General features: G+C 45.4%; 1 protein-coding gene across 2 annotated transcripts in view; it reads right to left on the bottom strand.

Moving 5' to 3' along the window:
- The window catches only part of LOC106613322 (collagen alpha-1(XXVI) chain), a 69,435-nt gene that overhangs the window by 14,669 nt on the left and 29,396 nt on the right, over positions 1–25,370 (bottom strand). For both annotated transcript variants that reach the window (XM_045724852.1, XM_045724851.1), the window contains exons 8-11: positions 22,193–22,270; positions 20,824–20,876; positions 20,453–20,515; positions 19,042–19,077 (exon numbers count right to left, since the gene is read on the bottom strand). In XM_045724852.1, the coding sequence (XP_045580808.1) occupies positions 19,042–19,077; positions 20,453–20,515; positions 20,824–20,876; positions 22,193–22,270 (230 nt within the window). The remainder of the gene's footprint in view (positions 1–19,041; positions 19,078–20,452; positions 20,516–20,823; positions 20,877–22,192; positions 22,271–25,370) is intronic.

Below are 25,370 nucleotides of genomic sequence, written 5' to 3'. Positions count from 1 at the left end.
ACCAACGAGAGCGTACAGGTCGCAACGTTGGGTAGTATATGGTGCTTTGGTGACAAAACGGATGGCACTGTGATAGACTGTATCCAATTTGCTAAGTAGAGTGTTGGAGGCTATTTTGTAAATGACATCGCCGAAGTCTAAGGATCGGTAGGATAGTCAGTTTTACGAGGGTATGTTTGGCAGCATGAGAGAAGGATGCTTTGTTGCGGAATAGGAAGCCGATTCTAGATTTAATTTTGGATTGGAGATGTTTCATGTGAGTCTGGAAGGAGAGTTTACAGTCTAACCAGACACCCAGGTATTTGTAGTTGTCCACATATTCTAAGGCAGAACCGTCCAGAGTAGTGATGCTGGACGGGCGGGCAGGTGTGGGCAGCGATCGTTTGAAGAGCATGCACTTAGTTTTACTTGCATTTAAGAGCAGTTGGAGGCCCCGGAAGAAGAGTTGTATGGCATTGAAGCTCGTCTGGAGGTTAGTTAACACAGTGTCCAAAGAAGGGCCAGATGTATTCAGAATGGTGTCGTCTAGCTAGGCCCTACAGAGACTATTTGTGTTCTAGAAGAGAAGGGCCAGATGTATTCAGAATGGTGTCGTCTAGCTAGGCCCTACAGAGACTATTTGTGTTCTAGAAGAGGCTTGACTCCTTAAAAGGAGTTATATAAATATATATATATTTTGGGGATAAATATATATATATAATACAACTTCTGAATTTAATATGATGACATTGCAGAGAGAAAATTATAGTTTGAAAGCTCTTGGTGAACAAATAAAGACCTTAAAAGGAGAAATTCAACTATTGCAGCAGGAGACACGGACGAAAAAGTCTGAAGTGACCCCCCCCCACCTGTGGCCTCTCTGTTCTCCCAATCTATCCTCACTGAGTTGTGCAAGGCAGATCAGGTTTCAAGCAACTGGTCAGCACTGCCTGTCTTTGAGTCAACAGATACTGACAGCAGTGACAAACGATGTCTTAAAGCCAACCAGAACACAGGCTGTGAAAGGAAGTCAAGACAAACCTCTAGAGAAAGTAATCACATATAAATCAGCATCTCCAAAACAGTTGGATTGAATGGTCAAAAACCTTTTTTAAGCGTCTACGAGACGTGGTTATCAGAGTAGCTCAGGTTCCGAGTGAAACCAACAACATTATTCATTCAGTAAAAGAGAAACCTGGCGTATGTCATTATTTCAGGATTTCTGGTCACTGGCAACGAGAATGTCGGGAAAAGAAAACCGTGATTTTATAAGAAGTGGCCAGGAGAAGAAGGGTCCATCTAAGGGAAAATGGAAACAAGACAACATCCCCAATGACACAATGTTGGTGCAGAAATGTAAGAAGCTCTCTCCGGCTCAGCAGCAGAGTTTCTGGATGCTGTGGAGGTAAACTAACAGGGATCTTACGTCCCATCTCAGCTGGTGTACATATGAAATCGGATGGAATATACGTGAACATTATGGTTAACAACTTTGCAGTAGATTTTTTTAGTAGATACGGGCGCTGAAGTCACTGTATTGCCCATATCTTATGCAAAACATATGTGTCCTGAGTACACGGGCAAGAAGATGAGAGCAACAGGAGTAGGGGTGGGGTGTGTGGGGGGGACAGATATGAAACAAACCAAACCATTATCAATTTATATTGGTCCAATGAAGATTGATGCAGGAATCTACAGTTCACTAACATGCTTATTTGGACTACGAAGAAAAATGAGTGTGGAACTTATGGAACCAGTGGAACCAGTGTGGAACCAGTGTGGAACCAGTGTGGAACCAGTGTGCCTGACATGTGTTTCCCCACCTTGCGGCACAAAACAATATCCCATTAGCCAGGAAGCTATGAACGTTACTAAAGTAGTGAGTAAAGATCTATGGGACATGGGTATAGTTGAACAGGAAGCTACTAAAGTAATGAGTAAAGATCTATGGGACATGGGTATAGTTGAAAAGATACCATGTAATTCAGCTACTCCGATGTATCCGACAGATACCACATTACTTGAACACGACTGTTGTGAGTTGGTTTTGGATCAGCTCTCTGATGGGTTTATAGAGTCATCCGTTGGAAAACCCTGAGTTTATCTTATACCCAGACGGTTCAAGTATTGTGGAGGGGGGGCAGGCTGGGCATGAATAGTTACTATAGTTACTACAATGGACAATGTGATAATACCAGGCACGTTAGATTTGAGAAAAGCAGACGTTTACAACTCTCTAATGGGGAATAACTCCCGAGGGGGGGACGTGACGTAGTGTGAGGACAGTGGGTGATGAGAAACAAAAAATGTAACAGACACATTAGGGCCAAAATGGGAAGGTCCTTATCAAGTTTTGCTCATAACGAAGTCAGCAGTAAACGTTCAGGGAAAATCCTTTTTTTGTCCATTTTTGATGACAAAGCGGCGCCTGGAGAATAAAGAACTGATTGATTAGCAATCGGGGGGCCAATCACCAGGTGAAGAAGCACAGTAAGATGATCCGAATCTGATAAGCTTCTATGTTGTGTACATCGGTCATCATACTAGCGATATCTAGGTGAAATATCCAACGTTTTCCTGAAAATTGGGACACGCTTACTTAGGAAAATCTATGTGAAATATCAATTTCTCTTGAAACCAGGGCATGTTACTTTTCCTTTTTTGTTTCCTTTGTTACAGGTTATGCGAATCTATCGTCTGAGGCTGCAGTAATATCCCTTGACTTTACCTGAAACAATACAACATCACCGGTGAAGAGCAACCAGTGGAAAGGAAGAAGAATTCCTGTCTAATAGTTATCTATGGGACTGATACCAGAGCTGGTCATGTCTAATAGTTATCTATGGGACTGATACCAGTGGAAGAGCTGGTCATGTCTAATAGTTATCTATGGGACTGATACCAGAGCTGGTCATGTCTAATAGTTATCTATGGGACTGATACCAGAGCTGGTCATGTCTAATAGTTATCTATGGGACTGATACCAGAGCTGGTCATGTCTAATAGTTATCTATGGGACTGATACCAGTAGAGCTGGTCATGTCTAATAGTTATCTATGGGACTGATACCAGTAAGCTGGTCATGTCTAATAGTTATCTATGGGACTGATACCAGAGCTGGTCATGTCTAATAGTTATCTATGGGACTGATACCAGGAAGCTGGTCATGTCTAATAGTTATCTATGGGACTGATACCAGAGCTGGTCATGTCTAATAGTTATCTATGGGACTGATACCAGAGCTGGTCATGTCTAATAGTTATCTATGGGACTGATACCAGAGCTGGTCATGTCTAATAGTTATCTATGGGACTGATACCAGTGGAAGCTGGTCATGTCTAATAGTTATCTATGGGACTGATACCAGAGCTGGTCATGTCTAATAGTTATCTATGGGACTGATACCAGAGCTGGTCATGTCTAATAGTTATCTATGGGACTGATACCAGAGCTGGTCATGTCTAATAGTTATCTATGGGACTGATACCAGAGCTGGTCATGTCTAATAGTTATCTATGGGACTGATACCAGAGCTGGTCATGTCTAATAGTTATCTATGGGACTGATACCAGGGAGCTGGTCATGTCTAATAGTTATCTATGGGACTGATACCAGAGCTGGTCATGTCTAATAGTTATCTATGGGACTGATACCAGAGCTGGTCATGTCTAATAGTTATCTATGGGACTGATACCAGTGGAAGAGCTGGTCATGTCTAATAGTTATCTATGGGACTGATACCAGAGCTGGTCATGTCTAATAGTTATCTATGGGACTGATACCAGAGCTGGTCATGTCTAATAGTTATCTATGGGACTGATACCAGAGCTGGTCATGTCTAATAGTTATCTATGGGACTGATACCAGAGCTGGTCATGTCTAATAGTTATCTATGGGACTGATACCAGAGCTGGTCATGTCTAATAGTTATCTATGGGACTGATACCAGAGCTGGTCATGTCTAATAGTTATCTATGGGACTGATACCAGAGCTGGTCATGTCTAATAGTTATCTATGGGACTGATACCAGAGCTGGTCATGTCTAATAGTTATCTATGGGACTGATACCAGTGGAAGAGCTGGTCATGTCTAATAGTTATCTATGGGACTGATACCAGAGCTGGTCATGTCTAATAGTTATCTATGGGACTGATACCAGAGCTGGTCATGTCTAATAGTTATCTATGGGACTGATACCAGAGCTGGTCATGTCTAATAGTTATCTATGGGACTGATACCAGTGGAAGAGCTGGTCATGTCTAATAGTTATCTATGGGACTGATACCAGTGGAAGAGCTGGTCATGTCTAATAGTTATCTATGGGACTGATACCAGTGGAAGAGCTGGTCATGTCTAATAGTTATCTATGGGACTGATACCAGAGCTGGTCATGTCTAATAGTTATCTATGGGACTGATACAAGAGCTGGTCATGTCTAATAGTTATCTATGGGACTGATACCAGACCTGGTCATGTCTAATAGTAATCTATGGGACTGATACCAGTGGAAGAGCTGGTCATGTCTAATAGTTATCTATGGGACTGATACCAGAGCTGGTCATGTCTAATAGTTATCTATGGGACTGATACCAGAGCTGGTCATGTCTAATAGTTATCTATGGGACTGATACCAGAGCTGGTCATGTCTAATAGTTATCTATGGGACTGATACCAGAGGAAGAGCTGGTCATGTCTAATAGTTATCTATGGGACTGATACCAGACCTGGTCATGTCTAATAGTTATCTATGGGACTGATACCAGAGGAAGAGCTGGTCATGTCTAATAGTTATCTATGGGACTGATACCAGAGCTGGTCATGTCTAATAGTTATCTATGGGACTGATACCAGAGCTGGTCATGTCTAATAGTTATCTATGGGACTGATACCAGTGTGGAAGAGCTGGTCATGTCTAATAGTTGTCTATGGGACTGATACCAGAGCTGGTCATGTCTAATAGTTATCTATGGGACTGATACCAGAGCTGGTCATGTCTAATAGTTATCTATGGGACTGATACCAGAGCTGGTCATGTCTAATAGTTATCTATGGGACTGATACCAGAGCTGGTCATGTCTAATAGTTATCTATGGGACTGATACCAGAGCTGGTCATGTCTAATAGTTATCTATGGGACTGATACCAGAGCTGGTCATGTCTAATAGTTATCTATGGGACTGATACCAGTGTGGAAGAGCTGGTCATGTCTAATAGTTATCTATGGGACTGATACCAGAGAGCTGGTCATGTCTAACAGTTATCTATGGGACTGATACCAGAGCTGGTCATGTCTAACAGTTATCTATGGGACTGATACCAGAGCTGGTCATGTCTAATAGTTATCTATGGGACTGATACCAGAGGAAGAGCTGGTCATGTCTAATAGTTATCTATTGGACTGATACCAGTAAGCTGGTCATGTCTAATAGTTATCTATGGGACTGATACCAGAGCTGGTCATGTCTAACAGTTATCTATGGGACTGATACCAGTGGAAAGCTGGTCATGTCTAATAGTTATCTATGGGACTGATACCAGAGCTGGTCATGTCTAATAGTTATCTATGGGACTGATTCCAGTAAGAGCTGGTCATGTCTAATAGTTATCTATGGGACTGATACCAGAGCTGGTCATGTCTAATAGTTATCTATGGGACTGATACCAGTGTGAAGAGCTGGTCATGTCTAATAGTTATCTATGGGACTGATACCAGTGGAAGAGCTGGTCATGTCTAATAGTTATCTATGGGACTGATTCCAGAGCTGGTCATGTCTAATAGTTATCTATGGGACTGATACCAGAGCTGGTCATGTCTAATAGTTATCTATGGGACTGATACCAGTGTAGAAGACCTGGTCATGTCTAATAGTTATCTATGGGACTGATACCAGTGGAAGAGCTGGTCATGTCTAATAGTTATCTATGGGACTGATACCAGAGCTGGTCATGTCTAATAGTTATCTATGGGACTGATACCAGAGCTGGTCATGTCTAATAGTTATCTATGGGACTGATACCAGAGCTGGTCATGTCTAATAGTTATCTATGGGACTGATACCAGAGGAGCTGGTCATGTCTAATAGTTATCTATGGGACTGATACCAGAGCTGGTCATGTCTAACAGTTATCTATGGGACTGATACCAGTGTGGAAGAGCTGGTCATGTCTAATAGTTATCTATGGGACTGATACCAGAGCTGGTCATGTCTAATAGTTATCTATGGGACTGATACCAGAGCTGGTCATGTCTAATAGTTATCTATGGGACTGATACCAGGAAAGCTGGTCATGTCTAATAGTTATCTATGGGACTGATACCAGAGCTGGTCATGTCTAATAGTTATCTATGGGACTGATACCAGAGAGCTGGTCATGTCTAATAGTTATCTATGGGACTGATACCAGTGTGAAGAGCTGGTCATGTCTAATAGTTATCTATGGGACTGATACCAGAGCTGGTCATGTCTAATAGTTATCTATGGGACTGATACCAGTGGAAAGCTGGTCATGTCTAATAGTTATCTATGGGACTGATACCAGAGCTGGTCATGTCTAATAGTTATCTATGGGACTGATACCAGAGAGCTGGTCATGTCTAATAGTTATCTATGGGACTGATACCAGAGCTGGTCATGTCTAATAGTTATCTATGGGACTGATACCAGAGCTGGTCATGTCTAATAGTTATCTATGGGACTGATACCAGAGCTGGTCATGTCTAATAGTTATCTATGGGACTGATACCAGTGAAGAGCTGGTCATGTCTAATAGTTATCTATGGGACTGATACCAGAGCTGGTCATGTCTAATAGTTATCTATGGGACTGATACCAGTGGAGAGCTGGTCATGTCTAATAGTTATCTATGGGACTGATACCAGAGCTGGTCATGTCTAATAGTTATCTATGGGACTGATACCAGAGCTGGTCATGTCTAATAGTTATCTATGGGACTGATACCAGGAAAGCTGGTCATGTCTAATAGTTATCTATGGGACTGATACCAGAGCTGGTCATGTCTAATAGTTATCTATGGGACTGATACCAGAGCTGGTCATGTCTAATAGTTATCTATGGGACTGATACCAGAGCTGGTCATGTCTAATAGTTATCTATGGGACTGATACCAGAGAGCTGGTCATGTCTAATAGTTATCTATGGGACTGATACCAGACCTGGTCATGTCTAATAGTTATCTATGGGACTGATACCAGAGGAAGAGCTGGTCATGTCTAATAGTTATCTATGGGACTGATACCAGAGCTGGTCATGTCTAATAGTTATCTATGGGACTGATACCAGAGCTGGTCATGTCTAATAGTTATCTATGGGACTGATACCAGTGTGGAAGAGCTGGTCATGTCTAATAGTTATCTATGGGACTGATACCAGAGCTGGTCATGTCTAATAGTTATCTATGGGACTGATACCAGAGCTGGTCATGTCTAATAGTTATCTATGGGACTGATACCAGAGCTGGTCATGTCTAATAGTTATCTATGGGACTGATACCAGAGCTGGTCATGTCTAATAGTTATCTATGGGACTGATACCAGAGCTGGTCATGTCTAATAGTTATCTATGGGACTGATACCAGAGCTGGTCATGTCTAATAGTTATCTATGGGACTGATACCAGAGGAAGAGCTGGTCATGTCTAATAGTTATCTATGGGACTGATACCAGAGCTGGTCATGTCTAACAGTTATCTATGGGACTGATACCAGAGCTGGTCATGTCTAACAGTTATCTATGGGACTGATACCAGAGCTGGTCATGTCTAATAGTTATCTATGGGACTGATACCAGAGCTGGTCATGTCTAATAGTTATCTATTGGACTGATACCAGTGAGAGCTGGTCATGTCTAATAGTTATCTATGGGACTGATACCAGGGAGAGCTGGTCATGTCTAATAGTTATCTATGGGACTGATACCAGTGAGCTGGTCATGTCTAATAGTTATCTATGGGACTGATACCAGAGCTGGTCATGTCTAATAGTTATCTATGGGACTGATTCCAGGGAGCTGGTCATGTCTAACAGTTATCTATGGGACTGATACCAGTAAGAGCTGGTCATGTCTAATAGTTATCTATGGGACTGATACCAGTTAGAGCTGGTCATGTCTAATAGTTATCTATGGGACTGATACCAGTGGAAGAGCTGGTCATGTCTAATAGTTATCTATGGGACTGATACCAGTGGAAGAGCTGGTCATGTCTAATAGTTATCTATGGGACTGATACCAGAGCTGGTCATGTCTAATAGTTATCTATGGGACTGATACCAGACCTGGTCATGTCTAATAGTAATCTATGGGACTGATACCAGTGGAAGAGCTGGTCATGTCTAATAGTTATCTATGGGACTGATACCAGAGCTGGTCATGTCTAATAGTTATCTATGGGACTGATACCAGAGCTGGTCATGTCTAATAGTTATCTATGGGACTGATACCAGAGCTGGTCATGTCTAATAGTTATCTATGGGACTGATACCAGAGGAAAGCTGGTCATGTCTAATAGTTATCTATGGGACTGATACCAGAGCTGGTCATGTCTAATAGTTATCTATGGGACTGATACCAGAGGAAGCTGGTCATGTCTAATAGTTATCTATGGGACTGATACCAGAGGAGCTGGTCATGTCTAATAGTTATCTATGGGACTGATACCAGAGCTGGTCATGTCTAATAGTTATCTATGGGACTGATACCAGTGTGGAAGAGCTGGTCATGTCTAATAGTTATCTATGGGACTGATACCAGAGCTGGTCATGTCTAATAGTTATCTATGGGACTGATACCAGAGCTGGTCATGTCTAATAGTTATCTATGGGACTGATACCAGTTGGAAGAGCTGGTCATGTCTAATAGTTATCTATGGGACTGATACCAGAGCTGGTCATGTCTAATAGTTATCTATGGGACTGATACCAGAGCTGGTCATGTCTAATAGTTATCTATGGGACTGATACCAGAGCTGGTCATGTCTAATAGTTATCTATGGGACTGATACCAGGGGAGAGCTGGTCATGTCTAATAGTTATCTATGGGACTGATACCAGAAGCTGGTCATGTCTAATAGTTATCTATGGGACTGATACCAGAGCTGGTCATGTCTAATAGTTATCTATGGGACTGATACCAGAGCTGGTCATGTCTAATAGTTATCTATGGGACTGATACCAGAGGAAGAGCTGGTCATGTCTAATAGTTATCTATGGGACTGATACCAGAGCTGGTCATGTCTAACAGTTATCTATGGGACTGATACCAGAGCTGGTCATGTCTAACAGTTATCTATGGGACTGATACCAGAGCTGGTCATGTCTAATAGTTATCTATGGGACTGATACCAGAGCTGGTCATGTCTAATAGTTATCTATGGGACTGATACCAGTGTGGAAGAGCTGGTCATGTCTAATAGTTATCTATGGGACTGATACCAGAGCTGGTCATGTCTAATAGTTATCTATGGGACTGATACCAGTGGAAGAGCTGGTCATGTCTAATAGTTATCTATGGGACTGATACCAGAGCTGGTCATGTCTAATAGTTATCTATGGGACTGATTCCAGAGCTGGTCATGTCTAATAGTTATCTATGGGACTGATACCAGAGCTGGTCATGTCTAATAGTTATCTATGGGACTGATACCAGTGTAGAAGAGCTGGTCATGTCTAATAGTTATCTATGGGACTGATACCAGTGGAAGAGCTGGTCATGTCTAATAGTTATCTATGGGACTGATACCAGAGCTGGTCATGTCTAATAGTTATCTATGGGACTGATACCAGAGCTGGTCATGTCTAATAGTTATCTATGGGACTGATACCAGAGCTGGTCATGTCTAATAGTTATCTATGGGACTGATACCAGAGCTGGTCATGTCTAACAGTTATCTATGGGACTGATACCAGTGTGGAAGAGCTGGTCATGTCTAATAGTTATCTATGGGACTGATACCAGTGGAAGACCTGGTCATGTCTAATAGTTATCTATGGGACTGATACCAGAGCTGGTCATGTCTAATAGTTATCTATGGGACTGATACCAGAGCTGGTCATGTCTAATAGTTATCTATGGGACTGATACCAGAGCTGGTCATGTCTAATAGTTATCTATGGGACTGATACCAGTGTAGAAGAGCTGGTCATGTCTAATAGTTATCTATGGGACTGATACCAGTGTGGAAGAGCTGGTCATGTCTAATAGTTATCTATGGGACTGATACCAGAGCTGGTCATGTCTAATAGTTATCTATGGGACTGATACCAGAGCTGGTCATGTCTAATAGTTATCTATGGGACTGATACCAGTGTAGAAGAGCTGGTCATGTCTAATAGTTATCTATGGGACTGATACCAGTGTGAAGAGCTGGTCATGTCTAATAGTTATCTATGGGACTGATACCAGTGGAAGAGCTGGTCATGTCTAATAGTTATCTATGGGACTGATACCATTGTAGAAGAGCTGGTCATGTCTAATAGTTATCTATGGGACTGATACCAGTGGAAGAGCTGGTCATGTCTAATAGTTATCTATGGGACTGATACCAGAGCTGGTCATGTCTAATAGTTATCTATGGGACTGATACCAGAGCTGGTCATGTCTAATAGTTATCTATGGGACTGATACCAGTGGAAGAGCTGGTCATGTCTAATAGTTATCTATGGGACTGATACCAGAGCTGGTCATGTCTAATAGTTATCTATGGGACTGATACCAGAGCTGGTCATGTCTAATAGTTATCTATGGGACTGATACCAGAGCTGGTCATGTATAATAGTTATCTATGGGACTGATACCAGTGTGGAAGAGCTGGTCATGTCTAATAGTTATCTATGGGACTGATACCAGACCTGGTCATGTCTAATAGTTATCTATGGGACTGATACCAGTGGAAGAGCTGGTCATGTCTAATAGTTATCTATGGGACTGATACCAGTGGAAGACCTGGTCACTTTTAAAGGTACATGGTGAATGATTACCTTGACAATAGGACGATTGAATATTATTGTCTTGCAGACAAGTGAAAGATGTTTGAAATGATTTTCCTTGTGAGTTTCCTCCTAATACAGGATGTGTGTGGTGTATCCATGTCTAACACAGAGATGCATCAGCAGGATGATTGACACTCGGGCGTCAGTACGTTTCTAGCTCCTCTCTCGACACTATGCCACAGTAGTCAATCAAAGCAGTCGTTGTGTTTGTACGTCTGCTCCGTTCACCTCAAGGGCAGGTATTCCATTAAGGGCTATTCCTTTTAACCAGAGGGAAATGTTGGGTATATGGAGAGATGTTAATTGGCATAAGGCGATTATTGGTACTAATTTGGGTGAGTATCAACATGCGAGAGTACCTAGTTCTGCAGTACCTTCCTTCATTTTGAGATTACCAATGACACTAATCAGCGACCACCTCACCTAGTTAATACACATGCCCTCTGTTGGGTGGTTACCTCACCTAGTTAATACACATGCCTCTGTTGGGTGGTTACCTCACCTAGTTAATACACATGCCCTCTGTTGGGTGGTTACCTCACCTAGTTAATACACATGCCCTCTGTTGGGTGGTTACCTCACCTAGTTAATACACATGCCCTCTGTTGGGTGGTTACCTCACCTAGTTAATACACATGCCTCTGTTGGGTGGTTACCTCACCTAGTTAATACACATGCCCTCTGTTGGGTGCTTACCTCACCTAGTTAATACACATGCCCTCTGTTGGGTGGTTACCTCACCTAGTTAATACACATGCCCTCTGTTGGGTGGTTACCTCACCTAGTTAATACACATGCCTCTGTTGGGTGGTTACCTCACCTAGTTAATACACATGCCTCTGTTGGGTGGTTACCTCACCTAGTTAATACACATGCCCTCTGTTGGGTGGTTACCTCACCTAGTTAATACACATGCCTCTGTTGGGTGGTTACCTCACCTAGTTAATACACATGCCTCTGTTGGGTGGTTACCTCACCTAGTTAATACACATGCCCTCTGTTGGGTGGTTACCTCACCTAGTTAATACACATGCCTCTGTTGGGTGGTTACCTCACCTAGTTAATACACATGCCTCTGTTGGGTGGTTACCTCACCTAGTTAATACACATGCCCTCTGTTGAGTGGTTATCTCTATTAATACACATGCCTCTGTTGGGTGGTTACCTCACCTAGTTAATACACATGCCTCTGTTGGGTGGTTACCTCACCTAGTTAATACACATGCCCTCTGTTGAGTGGTTACCTCACCTAGTTAATACACATGCCCTCTGTTGGGTGGTTACCTCACCTAGTTAATACACATGCCTCTGTTGGGTGGTTACCTCACCTAGTTAATACACATGCCCTCTGTTGAGTGGTTATCTTTTAATAGGTCACTTTGTGGGAATTTGTTTCAACTATATCAGGACGCGTTTGTCAAAGTTGGACAGAGTAAGTGTGATCAGGCAACAACATCTATCTGCCTGTGACGCTACTAAGGTTGCGGAATGTCTGTTGAATTGACTCTCAGTAATGGCACTACTGTTCCTTTGTTCAGTGGAGAAAAGCTGAGGACAAGGGAGACTGAACATCTGAATATCTACCTTCCTGCATAACATCTTGATTTCTCCTTCTCAAATAAAGCCATTTTTCTCCCCCTGATTTGTTTTGGAGTTTGTGTTATTGAAGAATAACATAAATTGCTAACGTGGCGGTATGCAAATTGGAGTGGGTCTAGGGTTTCCGGGATGATGGTGTTGATGTGAGCCATGACCAGCCTTTCAAAGAACTTCATGGCTACAGACGTGAGTGCTGCAGGGCGGTAGTCATTTAAGCAGGATACCTTCGCATTCTTGGGCACAGGGACTATGGTGGTCTGCTTGAAACATGTAGATATTACAGACTCAGTCAGGGAGAGGTTGAAAATGTCAGTGAAGACACTTGCCAGTTGGTCCGCACATGCTCTGAGTACACGTCCTGGTAATCCGTCTGGCCCTGCGGCCTTTTGAATGTTGACCTGTTTAAAGATCGCTCACATCGGCTGCGTAGAGCATAATCACACAGACATCCGGAACAGCTTGTGTTCTCATGCATGCTTCAGTGTTGCTTGCCTCAAAGCGAGTATAAAAGGCATTTAGCTCATCTGGTAGGCTCGCGTCACTGGGCAGCTATTGGCTGGGTTTCCCTTTGTAGTCCATAGTAGTTTGCAAGCGCTGCCACATCCGACGAGCGTCAGAGCCGGTGTAGTAGGATTCAATCTTCGTCCTGTATTGACTCTTTGCCTGTTTGATGGTTCGTCTGAGGGCATAGCGGGATTTCTTATAAGCGTCCGGATTAGTGTCCCGTTGCTTGAAGCGGCAGCTCTAGCCTTTAGCTTGGTGCGGATGTTACCTGTAATCCATGGCTTCTGGTTGGGATATGTGCTTACGGTCACTGTGGGGACGACGTCATCGATGCACTTATTGATGAAGCCAGCGACTGAGGTGGTACACTCCTCAATGCCATTGGATGAATCCCGGAACATATTCCAGTCTGTGCTAACAAAACAGTTCTGCGGTGTAGCATCTGCGTCATCTGACCACTTCCGTATTGAGCGAGTCACTGGTACTTCCTGCTTTACTTTTTGCTTGTAAGCAGGAATCAGGAGGATAGAATTATAGTCAGATTTTCCTAATGGAGGTTGAGGGAGACCTTTGTATGCATCTCTGTGTGTGGAGTAAAAATGGTCTAGAGGTTTTTTCCCCTCTAGTTGCACATGTGACATGTTGGTAGAAATTAGGTAAAATGGATTTAAGTTTGCCTGCATTAAAGTCCTCGGCCACTAGGAGCGCCACTTCTGGATTAACATTTACTTGTTTGCTTATGGCCGTATACAGCTCGTTGAGTGCTGTCTTAGTGCATGTTGATCATTTCATTCCTGTGCTGTTTGTAAACACCCTGGTAGGTTGACTGATAACCCGAACCAGGTTGCAGGCACTGGTTACAGTTTGAAGCTTTTTTTTGAGTGGGCAGCTTGTTGAAAGCCAGTCAATATTTAAATCACCCAGAAAATATACCTCTCTGTTGATATCACATACAGTATCAAGCATTTCACACATGTTATCCAGATACTGACTGTTACCACTTGGTGGTCTATAGCAGCTTCCCACCAGAATGGGCATTAGGTGAGGCAGATGGACCTGTAGCCAGATTACTTCAACAGTATTTAACATGAGATCCTCTCTAATCTTTACAGGAATATGGTTCTGAATATCAATAGCAACACCTTCACCATTGGCATTTCTGTCTTTTCTGTAAATGTTATAACATTGTATTGCTACCACTGTATCATCAAAGGTTTATTCTAAGTGAGTTTCAGAGAGAGTCAGAATATGAATGTCATCTGTTACTAGCAAGTTATTAATTTCATGATACATATGTTAACATGAGCTATTTCGAGCACTTTTCTGAAATGCTTGCTTGTTTCCATTGCTTTACTGGGAAGCTTAGCAGCAGTAGATGTGCTCATGTTATTTATGTTAGTGCAGTGTGATCTGCACACAGTGGACTTCCTTCTAGGGCACATCACCTCAGTGCAAATAGCATAAATCTGGTTCATAGGCACATGATTGCTGCATACAATAATTGTAGTATCAGCAGAGACATTCAGGGCAGTTATAGGGCCATAAATTAGGTTACTTACATTGTGTCTACCAATGCCCCTGGGATAATGTACATTTGCTAAAGCATTATGATGACTCAGCAACACAATGGTCGGGATGAACTGAACCCACATGGACTATGATAGTATGGCGTAGGACATTCGGGAGCAGCTTTAGTAAAGTACTCGAGCTCCAGGATAGGACATTGCTTACCATGGAGCTGCCCAAAATCACGGCTGGCAAGAAGGACAAGGAAATCGGCCACTCCCATGCTTCACAGGATGGTGCAGGCCTCCGACATTAGGAGATGCCCCGCTTGATCTAGGGCAGGCACGGAAGTTTGCTGACGTCGACTTGGAAATCATAGGGGAAGGAGTAGGAGTAGGAGTAGGCACAGCGGCCGCAGACACAGGTACCCCCAGCGACGAAGGTGCAGGAAGATCAGGGTCCAGACACAGGTACCCCCAGCGATGAAGATGCAGGAAGATCAGGGTCCAGACACAGGTACCCCCAGCGACGAAGGTGCAGGAAGATCAGGCTCCAGACACAGGTACCCCCAGCGACGAAGGTGCAGGAAGATCAGGCTCCAGACACAGGTACCCCCAGCAACGAAGGTGCAGGAAGATCAGGGTCCAGACACAGGTACCCCCAGTGACGAAGGTGCAGGAAGATCAGGCTCCAGACACAGGTACACCCAGCGACGAAGGTGCAGGAAGATCAGGCTCCAGACACAGGTACACCCAGCAACGAAGGTGCAGGAAGATCAGGCTCCAGACACAGGTACACCCAGCGACGAAGGTCCAGGAAGATCAGGCTCTAGACACAGGTACCCCCAGCGACGAAGGTGCAGGAAGATCAGGGTCCAGACACAGGTACCCCCAGCGACGAAGGTGCAGGAAGATCAGGGTCCAGACACAGATACCCCCAGCGACGAAGGTGCAAGAAGATCAGGGTCCAGACACAGGTACCCCCAGCGACGAAGGTGCAGGAAGATCAGGCTCCAGGGCGATGAAACTATTCGTTGTTTGCATCCGCTCCGGGCCTCTCGTTGGGAATGTAGACCGCTTTGTGGGAGGCCGTTGTCTTCGACTTCCATGGCTCATGTATTGAAATAAAACTGTTCCACGAAAATGCGCATATGAAAATCATAACTAGCACGCAGAATGGTAGAAATTATAGGATAAATTGTAGGCTTCCCCAAAATTGAAACTCACCCGCTGCCTTTGGAGTCTTTATAAAATAATTGCATCCACGTTTTCCATGGTTGGATTTTGCCTATAGGCTACTTGGAAGCAAGGAAGACATGCCTCATAATATGAAATAAAACATTCACGTTTCAAACAATTAAGTATGTTTTCAAAATGCATACTGCCCCCAGCTCGCATTGTAAAGTGGTGGGGTGACTGGCTGATAGCCTGTTGCCTACACTTGAAAGGTGAATGTGAGGCCCACTTCAATTACCAGTTGAGAGAAAAAAAATAGTAGATATTTTTAATCGTGCACCAAAATTGTTTTTAACACCCGATTGCATTTAGAATTGTTACACAACAATGGGGTTCTAAAATAACATGTTTTACTCCAGCAGCAACCAGCTGAGGAGCAGCAGGAGAAATCCCTCTCAAAATGTGCTGTGCATGTATGCTGTGCACGTGTGATAATTGTGTTGGAATAAATAAGATACATGATGACTAATGAAAACACACACAGGCCAATTTAATTCCAATTGTAACGTCCGTCGTTAGAAGAAGGGGACCAAAGCGCAGCGAGGGTTGGGTTCATCATATTTTAATAGACGTGAACAAGCAAAACAATGAACAAAACACAACGAACGAACAGTATTGCAGACTACACACAGCTATGCAAAATCAACTTCCCACAAACACAGTGGGAAAAAGGGCTACCTAAGTATGACTCCCAATCAGTGACAACGATGTACAGCTGTCCCTGATTGAGAGCCATACCAGGCCAAAACAAAGAAATACAACACCTAGAAGGGAATGTAGAAATATACAAATAAGGACCATACAACTAACCCCAAAATCCCAACAACACAAACCAAACACACCCCTGCCACACCCTGACCAAACTACAATAACAAATAACCCCTTATACTGGTCAGGACGTGACAGTACCCCCCCCCCAAAAGGTGCAGACCCCGGATGCACCTGAAACAAAAACTAACAAAACATTAACCCACAACAAAAAATCTCAAAACTACAGGGGAGGGAAGGGAGGGTGGCCACCGTCACCGATGGTTCTTCTGCAACAACCCCCCTTCCCAATACTCCCCCCTACGGAGGTGGCTCAGGAGCGGGACATAGACCCAACTCCACCACTGGCTCACCCCACTTCAGTGGCGCCTCTAGAGCGAGGTCCCTCTCCATCGACCCCAGACTGGGGACCCTCACAACGGTTGACTCTGGCTGCGTCGGACTAGAGGGCGACTCTGGCTGTGTCGTACTGTAGGGCGTCTCTGGCTGCACCGGCTCCGGATTGTAGGGCGACTCTGGCTGCGCCGGCTCCGGACTGTAGGGCGACTCTGGCTGCGCCGGCTCCGGACTGTAGGGCGACTCTGGCTGCGCCGGCTCCGGACTGTAGGGCGACTCTGGCTGCGCCGGCTCTGGACTGTAGGGCGACTCTGGCTGCGCCGGCTCTGGACTGTAGGCCGTCTCTGTCTGCTCCGAACTATGGGCCGTCTCTGCAGGCTCCGGACTGTGGGCCGTCTCTGCAGGCTCCGGACTGTGGGCCGTCTCTGCAGGCTCCAGACTGTAGGACATCGCCGGAAGCTCTAGACGGGGCACTGTCGCCGGAAGCTCTGGACGGGGCACTGTCGCCGGAAGCTCTAGACGGGGCACTGTCGTCGGAAGCTCTGGACGGGGCACTGTCTTCGGAAGCTCTGGACGGGGAACTGTCTTCGGAAGCTCTGGACGGGGCACTGTCGCCGGAAGCTCTGGACGGGGCACTGTCGCCGGAAGCTCTGGACGGGGCACTGTCGCCGGAAGCTCTAGACGGGGCACTGTCGTCGGAAGCTCTGGACGGGGCACTGTCGTCGGAAACTCTAGACGGGGAACTGTCGTCGGAAGCTCTGGACGGGGACTGCGCACTGAAAGCCTGATGCGTGCGGCTGGCTTTGGAGGCGCCAGACTAGGGACACGCACCACAGGGCTAGTGCGAGGAGCAGCAGCAGGACGCACTGGACTGGGCTGACGCACTGGAGGCCTGGTGTGTGGGGCTGGTACTGGAGGTACCAGACTGGAGACACGCACCTCAAGGCTAGTGCGGGGAGCGGGAACAGGATACACTGGGCCGTGGAGGCGCACTGGCGGTCTCGAGCGCAGGACTGGCACCACCCTTACTGGCTGGGTGCCCGCTTCCCCCCGGCAAATGCGGGACGCTGGCACCGAGCACACCGGCCTGTGAATGCTCGGCCTCGACGCCGTGCGCATCACCCCATAGCACGGGGCCTGACCAGTAACAAGCTGCCTCCGGTAAGCACGGGGAGTTGGCATAGGGCTCAACCCTGGCCCAGCCAAAGTACCCGTGTGCCCCCCAAAAAATGTTTTGGGGGGCTGCCTCTCAGGCTTCCATGCCAGCCGTGTTCCAGCATAACACTCCCGGTCCTCTCCAGCCTTCCTCCATGGTCGCTCTCCGGCTAGGATCTCCTCCCAAGTCCACGACTCCAGATAGCTCCTCTCCAGCTCCTTACCCCGCTGCTTGGTCCGTTGGTGGTGGGAAGTTCTGTAACGTCCGTCGTTAGAAGAAGGGGACCAAAGCGCAGCGAGGGTTGAGTTCATCATATTTTAATAGACGTGAACCAGCAAAACAATGAACAAAACACAACGAACGAACAGTATTGCAGGCTACACACAGCTATGCAAAATCAACTTCCCACACAGTGGGAAAAAGGGCTACCTAAGTATGACTCCCAATCAGTGACAACGATGTACAGCTGTCCCTGATTGAGAGCCATACCAGGCCAAAACAAAGAAATACAACACCTAGAAGGGAATGTAGAAATATACAAATAAGGACTATACAACTAACCCCAAAATCCCAACACAAACCAAACGCACCCCTGCCACGCCCTGATCAAACTACAATAACAAATAACCCCTTATACTGGTCAGGACGTGACACCAATAAAGTATGCAAATTAACCTATAGACTGATAAGGCATGATGGGAAAATGTATTTCCATAGACTGGTATTCCCATCAATGACTAAAAAGCATTATTTTGCAATGGGATTTTTTTAATCTCAGTCATTTTGTACGGCAACAGTTTTATTTATTAACTTTATTTATTTTTTATTTTTTAAATCGGCCAAAAGCTGGCAATTGCTGGCTAACATGGAAATCCTGGCGTTTTCTTTGCGTGCCTGTGTGTGTGTTCACGCACGTGTTGCGTGCATGCGTGAACAGCCTTTCCAGTACTCACAGGCTGGCCGTGCTCCCCTGTTAATCCTGGAGGGCCCTGGTGAGAGAGAGAGAGGAACACAGATCAGAGGACCTACTTTCCCCCCGAAAAAAATCTTTAGATTCATAACATCACCGTCTAATTGCTCATCATGTTCTCGCAGTGCAAGCAGAAACTGGTGGCCAGTGTCACAGGGAGAATCAGCACCACTGAGGTTGGACCGCAATGACTGGTCTGTTTGATGTTCTCACCAACGGGTCTACCTGGTCATGTACGGGTTGACCCTCTGTTCTTTAATAACAGCAGATGAAGGGGATTAGGTTAACATTATGGCTGAATTGGACTTTATTGTTGCGATCAGTGAGGTCGGACCAGGGCCACAGGCTGATTAATTATGGCTGAATTGGACTTTATTGTTGCGATCAGTGAGGTCTGACCAGGGCCGTATGCTGATTAACCGTTGGCCTACAATTTCCACGCCCCTGGGGAAATCGAATTAATCAAAATCCGTCTGTTTAAGCTAGCGATATCTGGGTTTTTTTTCTCCCCGTGGGCTCCATCTCAATCCACCACGTCCTCTGAAAGGTGACAGAGCTAGAGCAGTGTTTGTCAGACCATGAGACATCCCCCCACCCCTCCAAAAAAAATCAGTCTTCTCACGAAAACATCTGCATCGTCCGGGCGGTTTGGCCTAAAAAACTATTATGAGCAATCTATTGAAAGATGAGAGTCTCACGAACACCATGGTGTTCTCTGTTTTGCTAGGATGCCCACAAGCCTCACAAGAATAGTATTAAGGTCCCCAGTACCATTTTTTTTTAAATGAAAAGAAGTATACATTATACGGAGATAGTATAGTGTCTAAAATAAAGGGATAAACAAATGTCTTATATATCTCTCAGATATAGGACAGACACTTCTGAACAAACTTCCTTTTGATTTGGACTATATATTGTTCTATGTAGATAATCTGTTATTCAATGTGTTTCTATTGGCTAGTGGTTTTAAAATTCAAAATAAAATAGATTAATGATCCTTGGTATGAACATCTTAAAATAATATCCCTATGTTATCATAGAACCCCCCTCCCCTTGTGATCAGTGAGGTCTGACCAGGGCCACAGGCTGATTAATTATGGCTGAATGGGAAGTTTACTGTTGTGATCAGTGAGGTCTGACATATGCTGAGTATGGATGCGTCGCAAACGGTCCCTGGTCCAAATGAGTGTACTCCATTTGGGAGGCAGACTTAGTATTTGAACACAAGGTCTTTAAAAGAGATCCTGTCTACCTCCTGATCAAAACAGATGTGTTGTTCAAACTGGAACAAAGAAAGTGTTGGAATAAAACTCACTGAAACGTTCATAACAAATTCATTCTAAAGCAGTCCAGTGTTTTTGTATGAGAACATTAGGGGTAACATTTTGCCTCACCCTCTCCCCTGCATCTCCTTTAGACCCAGGATCCCCAGCCGTGCCCTGGAGGCCTCCCTCTGCCTGAAACGCACAAACAGGAAGAGGTATCAGACACCTCCCTCACATAGCCAGGCTCACACTGCCCTGACCTTGACCATAGTAACATCTCTGCTATGTAATGTTGACCTTGACCATAGTAACATCTCTGCTATGTAATGTTGACCTTGACCATAGTAACATCTCTACTATGTAATGTTGACCTTGACCATAGTAACATCTCTACTATGTAATGTTACCCTGACCTTGACCATAGTAACATCTCTACTATGTAATGTTGACCTTGACCATAGTAACATCTCTGACATTATACTAGACTATTTGGTACTCACGTCTCGCCCTGGGAGACCTGGAACTCCTGCTGGTCCGATTGGTCCAGGGGGACCTGTGATGTCACAGAAACAGTTCCAAAACATATTCATGTTGATGGTACTTGTAGTTCTTAGAGAGAAAAACACTGATAAAAACACACCCCTGCAAGGACAAACACCTGCAGGGACAAACACCTGCAGGGACAAACACCTGCAGGGACAAACACCTGCAGGGACAAACACCTGCAGAGACAAACACCTGCAGGGACAAACACCTGCAGGGACAAACACCTGCAGGGACAAACACCTGCAGGGACAAACACCTGCAGAGACAAACACCTGCAGGGACACACACCTGCAAGGACAAACACCTGCAGAGACAAACACCTGCAGGGACAAACACCTGCAGGGACAAACACCTGCAGAGACAAACACCTGCAGGGACAAACACCTGCAAGGACAAACACCTGCAGAGACAAACACCTGCAAGGACAAACACCTGCAGGGACAAACACCTGCAGGGACACACACTTTGCAGGGACACACCTGCAGAGACAAACACCTGCAGAGACAAACACCTGCAAGGACAAACACCTGCAGGGACAAACACCTGCAGGGACACACACCTGCAAGGACAAACACCTGCAGGGACAAACACCTGCAAGGACAAACACCTGCAAGGACAAACACCTGCAGAGACAAACACCTGCAGGGACAAACACCTGCAGGGACAAACACCTGCAAGGACAAACACCTGCAAGGACAAACACCTGCAGGGACAAACATCTGCAGGGACAAACACCTGCAGGGACAAACACCTACAGGGACAAACACCTGCAAGGACAAACACCTGCAGGGACAAACACCTGCAGAGACAAACACCTGCAGGGACACACACCTGCAAGGACAAACACCTGCAAGGACAAACACCTGCAGGGACAAACACCTGCAGGGACAAACACCTGCAAGGACAAACACCTGCAGGGACAAACACCTGCAAGGACAAACACCTGCAGAGACAAACACCTGCAGAGACAAACACCTGCAGGGACAAACACCTGCAGGGACAAACACCTGCAGGGACAAACACCTGCAGGGACAAACACCTGCAGGGACAAACACCTGCAGGGACAAACACCTGCAGAGACAAACACCTGCAGGGACACACACCTGCAAGGACAAACACCTGCAAGGACAAACACCTGCAGGGACAAACACCTGCAGGGACAAACACCTGCAGAGACAAACACCTGCAGAGACAAACACCTGCAGGGACAAACACCTGCAGGGACAAACACCTGCAAGGACAAACACCTGCAAGGACAAACACCTGCAGAGGGACACACCTGCAGGGACACAGATACTTATACAAACAGAAATGAAGTTGTACCTGGGGGTCCAAGGGGACCAGGTGGACCGGGAGGGCCAGCTAGGAAGTCAGGAAGAGTTGGAGTAAGAGTGGTCTCCTCTGATTTAAAACACAAACAAGAAATACAGTATTTACCGTAGTGGTCGGTAATGTTTCATTTCTATTACAGCATAATGGATGACTTTCATTCATATTCCATTCACCCAGTTCAATGTAACAGCGGTAGGTTTAGGCTACTACATGATACTCTCATTTGAAATCAATGTACCCAGAGGAAGACGGAAGCTAACCGTCCATGGTGCTCCCCTACAGAGTGCTGTTGAGGCTACTGTAGACCTTCTTTGCAAAACAGTGTGTTTTAATCAATTATATGGTGACGTGAATATATTTAGTATAGTTTTATTTAAAAAGGAATAACTTTGTAAATGTTTACCATTTTTATTTCTATGAAATCCACTGAGGATGATGGTCCTCCCCTTTCTCCTTTGAGAAGCCTCCTCCGCTGTACCACTGCTGTAAATTCCTCAATGGTGTTTCATTAAAGTTTGTAGGACCTCTGACCCAACACTTCCCCCTTGTAGTGTGTGTGTGTGTGTGTGTGTGTGTGTGTGTGTGTGTGTGTGTGTGTGTGTGTGTGTGTGTGTGTGTGTGTGTGTGTGTGTGTGTGTGTGTGTGTGTGTGTGTGTGTGTGTGTGTGTGTGTGTGTGTGTGTGTGTGTGTGTGTGTGTGTGTGTGTGTGTGTGTGTGTGTGTGTGTGTGTGTGTGTGTGTGTGTGTGTGTGTGTGTGTGTGTCTGTGTGTGTGTGTGTCTGTGTGTGTGTGTGTGTGTGCTGTGCTGTGTGTGTGTGTGTGTGTGTGTGTGCGTGCGTGTGTGTGTGTGTGTGTGTGTGTGTGTGTGTGTGTGTGTGTGTGTGTGTGTGTGTGTGTGTGTGTGTGTTGCTAGGATAAACTGCTAGGGTAAAGTACTTTTATCAATGGAGGTACATTTCCATGACTATGTGTTGTCCTGTCTAGTATGTGTTGTCCTGTGTGTATGTGTTGTCCTGTCTAGTATGTGTTGTCCTGTCTAGTATGGATTATCATGTCTAGTATGTGTTGTCCTGTGTGTATGTGTTGTCCTGTCTAGTATGTGTTGTCCTGTCTAGTATGGAATATCATGTCTAGTATGTGTTGTCCTGTGTGTATGTGTTGTCCTGTGTGTATGTGTTGTCCTGTCTAGTATGGGTTGTCTGGTCTAGTATGTGTTGTCCTGTGTGTATGTGTTGTCCTGTGTGTATGTGTTGTCCTGTGTGTATGTGTTGTCCTGTGTGTATATGTTGTCCTGTCTAGTATGGGTTGTCCTGTCTAGTATGGGTTGTCCTGTCTAGTATGTGTTGTCCTGTGTGTATGCAAGTGTGTATATATGTTTCTGTGTTAGTCTAAACCCCGAATCACTTCCTCTTCACTCTAACCGTGAGCTTTAACCCAAACATCCCCAACCCCAGCCAGCACAATTAACTAAAACTAAGCTAAAGTGCACTGGTGGAAGCATCCGTCCGTCTGGAACTAATTCCAGCTGCTGCTGCAGTTTCCCTCTAGCCACATCAGGAGGGCCTATGAGTGGCAGAGCCTCCCCTCCATCCTCGCTCTATACGAGCCTGGGATTTGGCTCCTGGCTGGTTCTGAGTTTCCAAAATCAGACTGCTGTGCTGACAGTTTACAAATGAGCTGTGATTTACAGCCAGCTGGCTCCAGCAGCTAACACAGCCAACAGCCTCTCCTCTCCTCTCCTCTCCTCTCCTCTCCTCTCCTCTCCTCTCCTCTCCTCTCCTCTCCTCTCCTCTCCTCTCCTCTCCTCTCCTCTCCTCTCCTCTCCTCTCCTCTCCTGCCCTCTCCTCTCCACAGACCCAGATCTAGACCAAGACCCACACTAAATCTAAACCCTAATCTAAACCCTAATCTATACCCTAATCTAAACCCTAATCTATACCCTAATCTAAACCCTAATTTTAACCCTAATCTAAACCCTAATCTATACCCTAATCTAAACCCTAATCTTAACCCTAATCTAAACCCTAATCTTAACCCTAATCTTAACCACACTGCTAACCTTATGCCTAACCCTAACCTTAACCTTTTTGATTTTGCAGCTTGGCCAAATACTGGTAACCCCAGTCAGCCTGTACTGCCCCCCGGTGTTGAATTATGGCACATTAACCTGTGTTTGCCCTGTCTGACCCATTCTAGTCACCATCACAAGCTCATCCATGGAAAAGAGTTACTGTATGTATTTGGATACCGGTCCTGGTATGAATTAATCACGTAATATTTCAGTTTAAAGTCTAGAATGGGTATTTATTGTGAAATAGAGATCGACATGAATATAAATTAGCTGTAAGCAGCTGCAGTGGCTAGTGGAGATAGAGACCCATGGTAGCTGTTAGCAGCTGCAGTGGCCATAGAGACCCATGGTCGCTGTTAGCATCTGCAGTGGCCATAGAGACCCATGGTAGCTGTTAGCAGCTGCAGTGGCCATAGAGACCTATGGTAGCTGTTAGCAGCTGCAGTGGCCATAGAGACCCATGGTAGCTGTTAGCAGCTGAGTGGCCATAGAGACCCATGGTAGCTGTTAGCAGCTGCAGTGGACATAGAGACCCATGGTAGCTGTTAGCAGCTGAGTGGCCATAGAGACCCATGGTAGCTGTTAGCAGCTGCAGTGGCCATAGAGACCCATGGTAGCTGTTAGCAGCTGCAGTGGCCATAGAGACCCATGGTAGCTGTTAGCAGCTGCAGTGGCCATAGAGACCCATGGTAGCTGTTAGCAGCTGCAGTGGCCATAGAGACCCATGGTAGCTGTTAGCAGCTGCAGTGGCCATAGAGACCCATGGTAGCTGTTAGCAGCTGCAGTGGCCATAGAGACCCATGGTAGCTGTTAGCAGCTGCAGTGGCCATAGAGACCCATGGTAGCTGTTAGCAGCTGCAGTGGCCATAGAGACCCATGGTAGCTGTTAGCAGCTGCAGTGGCCATAGAGACCCATGGTAGCTGTTAGCATCTGCAGTGGCCAGTGGTGATAGAAACCCATGGTAGCTGTTAGCAGCTGCAGTTTGAATGTGAACACAAGGAAACAATCAACTTCATTCAACCCGGTATTTCCTGTTGTAGTAATTCTGTACTTGAGACATTTTGACCCTGGTAAATAGCAACCTGATGCATTTTAACT

The sequence above is a fragment of the Salmo salar genome, chromosome ssa09 (assembly GCF_905237065.1).
Source record: "Salmo salar chromosome ssa09, Ssal_v3.1, whole genome shotgun sequence".
NCBI classification, from domain to species: Eukaryota; Metazoa; Chordata; class Actinopteri; order Salmoniformes; family Salmonidae; genus Salmo; species Salmo salar.
Note: the sequence above shows the minus strand (reverse complement) of the source record. Positions and strands in the feature narration are given on the sequence as shown.